Source organism: Alligator sinensis, unplaced genomic scaffold (genome assembly GCF_000455745.1).
Source record: "Alligator sinensis unplaced genomic scaffold, ASM45574v1 scaffold29_1, whole genome shotgun sequence".
NCBI classification, from domain to species: Eukaryota; Metazoa; Chordata; order Crocodylia; family Alligatoridae; genus Alligator; species Alligator sinensis.
In genome coordinates, this window is record NW_005841933.1 from 616,252 (window position 1) to 620,708 (window position 4,457).

The 4,457-nt window shown below is 37.3% G+C and overlaps 1 protein-coding gene across 8 annotated transcripts in view; it reads left to right on the plus strand.

The window, feature by feature from the left end:
* SATB1 (SATB homeobox 1) overlaps positions 1-4,457 on the plus strand; it is a 108,269-nt gene that overhangs the window by 71,026 nt on the left and 32,786 nt on the right. For all 8 annotated transcript variants that reach the window (XM_014517941.2, XM_025198945.1, XM_014517940.1 and 5 more), the window contains one exon: positions 4,370-4,457. In XM_014517941.2, coding sequence (XP_014373427.1) covers positions 4,370-4,457 — 88 coding nt within the window. The remainder of the gene's footprint in view (positions 1-4,369) is intronic.

A 4,457-nucleotide genomic window follows, 5' to 3' on the forward strand; every position in this document is an offset into this window, starting at 1 on the left:
AAAAAAAAAAAATCTTTTCAGGCCTTCTATCACTATCTGCCTCCAGATCTCAAATGTCTCACTGTTCTGGATGCTTTACTTAAAAATATCCTTATGCTTGGTTTTCAGAAATACTGAGCATTCCTGGACTCCCTTTGATTTCAGCTGAGGTTGAGATTCCTTCATGCTTCTGAAAATCAAGTAAAAGCTGTCTCAACTTTAGCATAAAAAATCAGAGGCCCCTCCTGAACTTTTGGTCAGAACAGGACATAGTTTTGCTGGTTCTTAAAGATGGATGAACCCATGATTCCCATTTTACCTATTGGGTGCTTAGCATTCTTTATAAACAAAACAAAACCCCCAAAAAACCACACTTGAACTTGTTTAGCTACCAGTAAAAATTTACACTTTTTGGTCTGTCTTGAAATTTTAAAAAATGGTGGATCTGATTTATGTTGATAGTCTTTGTGCCAAGTTTCATGAAACTCAAAATGGACAAAATATTAAATGTAGCCCTCCACCCTTAAGAAAACCACTGTGGAGGACAGTTAATGGAAACACTGACACTTAACTATAACTGTTCTCCCAGGCGCCAGTGTAATAATGGAGTAGTAAACCTTGTCCTGATAAAAGCAGTTCTGAAAGCAACAGCATTTATTATACCTCCTGTGCTATTTGCAGAGCAGAACTGAAAAATAGTTTGTTTTGCCTGGAATGAACTACTTTATGAATTTTAATGTACAATGTAATATTAAAAGCTAAACCAGGATTAAAGAAGATTTTTGTTCCTAAGCTAAAACAGTACTTATGAGAATGTGTTATAAAAGATTTTTGTTTCGATTTTTGCTTAGGAAAAATATGAGCTTCTCTGTTTGTGAAAACCTGTTCAGATTGGTTATTCCTTCATCAACAGCTTGTGCTTTGTTTAGGAAGAATGAATGATTCCAGAACTTCTCATCCATCTTGCATGATGAGCTATATATCTGGGCAGACTAGCTGGGAAGGGTGAGATTAATTTCCCCAAATATTTATGAAATGACTCAAAGATGCAGGGGAGGGGCAGGTTTATTCTCATGATACTAAATGTAGTGGTATCTCCTTAAAGTTGTTGCCCTTTCCCGGTTTAAAATTATGAAGAGATATTTAGTTGCATGTCAATCTTGGTTTTCTTGTAAGTGAAAAATATGGCTAGTTTTCTTGTCTTGTTTTTAAAAAGAACCCTTTTCCAAAAGAGATTTTTTTTCCCCCGCTCCGGGATGAAGTTTAGTTTTGTGTTGAATCCAATTCCGAAAGAACTGAACCTAATAAAATCTTTTTCTGAATAGATTTATAAGCATCACACTCCAAGAAAAGACAAGAAGCTTGCTGTACAAATTATGAAATATTTGATATGAATATCCTCCAAAAAGTTAACTAGTAGTGTTACATAATATTCATCAGACCAGAGCAGACCAATGGCCCATCTAATCCAGCCCTAGCTACAACTGATGTTTAAGAGAAATGGTTAGAGAAGCCAGGGAACTTTTTTTGCATTTGGTCAACTATGCAACCTTTTTTGGAGGAATGGGCTTTGATGGGACTAAAATGTGTTTGAGCTAACAGGATCTATTTTAAACCACAAAGCAGTGTCCTCAATTATCCGGTTGGGTTTTGGATTAATCTGATAGCGAACATATGCACCACCAATACAAAGGTCGGCGTAGTAGCTATTGTTTATCAAATAGTTGCATTAAGTATTTACCCTTCTTTGCGCGTATATTTAACAAGCAGGCTAGAAAAGGGTATTCATTATATTTGTTTCTGTCAAGTTTTGTGTGTGTGTGAGTGCGCATGCATTGTCCTCTTACAAAACATGCAATGTAGTTTTAATGTAAAATAATCAGGACTGCTTTTATCTTTTTTTTGTGAAGACTCCCCACATCGTGGACTTAATGGGTGCATCTACATGAGACACTAACTGTGCAGTAACTGAATAATACTGCTCAGTAGCGTATCATGGCACAAACAGTGCTAATACGCTACTGCGCAGTATTTATTAGGTTACTGTGCAATAGCATCACTAAAAAGACGTTGGCCAGTGATACTGTACAGTATTATCTCGTGTAGATGCATCCAATGAAACCAACTGATAGAACTCAGAAGCGTGAGGGCTGACTCCGCTCTACTAAGAACCGAACCTGCGGTTCTAGGGAAACCTAGTAGTTAACCCCAGATGCTTAGACCACAAAAAGCTCCCTTCTAAGTTTCTGATTCATAAGTCAGCTTGAGTTTGCAGATTGTAAACTAAACAATAATGCACACTGTTATCAGTTTTTCATGGCCTTTCAATAAGTACCCTTTGTTCCAAAATTAAACATTATTAGAGTTTTCATAGTTTTCACATAATTTTACTGTATACTATTCAGAACATGCATGTGTTCTTGCTGCCGAATGCTAGTTCAGTGTGAATGCCTCACGGGACATGTGTTTTCCCTTGCTGCAGTGTGAGGTATGAATATCCATGCTGTGCTCATGCTGCCCATTGCCAAGCATCTCCAACATTTCTTAGCAGCTGCTGTCATAACCTGATCATCACTTGCTGTACTCTCAATACATGTAATGTGCTACTGAAAAGAAGGCAATACTCTACTTCTCAATCTGTCACCCTATAGGTACAGATTAATTTAGGCCTTTTACCTTATTTTCCTTTTCACTTTTGTACTTGATAATCTGGTATTATGAATGCTGAGAAAAGCTCAGTAGGAGGCAAGTGCCTCCCAGTAAAAAGCAAGTAGAAGCACATGTGTGTCTCACTCTTGCTGGGGCATGCTCCTGAACTACTTAGCAGCAGTATCTCCAGTTACAGCCAATATGCACATACCTGCACTGCCACCGAAAAGCCTGATAGGCAGGTCTTCACTGAGAGAGTGTTCACCAGTTACAACATCTGGACCAGAATGTCTTTAAAATACTCTGGAAGGGATAGATTATGGATTGTCCACAAAACTTGCCCTCTAGAAGAAAAAAATTGAGCCCAAGTTGCATTATCCCTCTGTGTCCCAGCCTTTTGACTCCGTACATCTGAGGCCCTACAGCATTTGAGAGCTCAGGCAGCATGGGATCAAAAGGGCATTTTTTCATGTTATCATCCCCTCCCTTACCCTGATCTGTAAAATCCCCACGGGTGTAATGCTGGCTGGCTCTGATCCTCCTGTGAGCTGATGCAACTGAGCAGACCTCTTGTCACTGACTTCAGTGGGAGATAGTGTGAGTGAAAGGGTATGTGTTTCCTTATCTACTTGGAGGCTTTTGGCCTCAGTCCAAATCAAATTTCTCCTCTACTCTAAGACCGTTAAATGGCAGGAAAGAATTGGAAGCTCCTCAGGGGCTTGAACTGTTCTTAGGTAGCGAGGCCAGATTTCTTTGCACTTCTTACAGTATCAGAAGGCTTCAAATAGCATCCCCCACAGCCTGTACCTCAAAGGGATGCTACAAGCAATCTTACCCTTGAAGGATGATCAACAATGATATTCTACTTTCAACCCTTCTACATGTTTTATTCATAAGGAAAAGATCATATTGCCCTATACAAATAGTTGTTATCAATATATATTTTATGACTGCCTTAAATGCACAAATGAAGGAAAAACAGGAGTGGTAACATGAAAATTTATTTTTTTTTCCTGTTTGTTTAAACATATACACACACATGCACATAGTAATTTTTATATCTGGACTACAAAAAAGATGAAGTAATTGGGGGGAAAAAACCCAGTTTAAATGTACGCAAAGTATGGCTAGCCTTTCTGATAGTCAGAAAAGGTCCTATCCTGGTTCCATGGATAAGTAGATTTGAATTGCTTTTTTTTTTTTTTTTAATTAAAAAATAATTAAACAGTTAAGGAGAAACATAAAAAGAAGGTTAAATCTAAAGTGACAACTGCATTACGCTCTTCATGCAATTGACTGTACTGGACATAGAGCACAAATCAAGAGACGGCTGCCTTTTGATTTCATTAGTGATTCTCTTATACTGAAGTTACAATTTTACTTTAATTGAGAGAAGCAAAGCACTCATTTAAGGATTCACAAGTCTCTTTGAAGCTATTTGTCAGGTTTTGACTAACTTGTTTTAGGAAATTGTGATTCATAGTGGTCAGCTGACAGTGACTGAAATATTTCTGAAACATTCACCTGTGACCATATGCTGGATTTTCTTAATTCCTAGTTACCTGAACCATAGATAATTTATAAATGTTGAATCACTGAAATGTTGAAATGAAAAGGTATCATGAAAGGAAATATAAAGAAGTCTGAATGAAAGGGTCCAGTGGAGAGAGATCATTACTTAAAAAAAATATGTAACCTTAACCTAAAGAAAAATAACAGTTTCATAAATTATATTTTCTAGGTCAAAACAGCTACCATTGCAACAGAGAGGAATGTAAAAACAGAAAATAATACCATGAACATTAATGCTTCCATTTATGATGAGATTC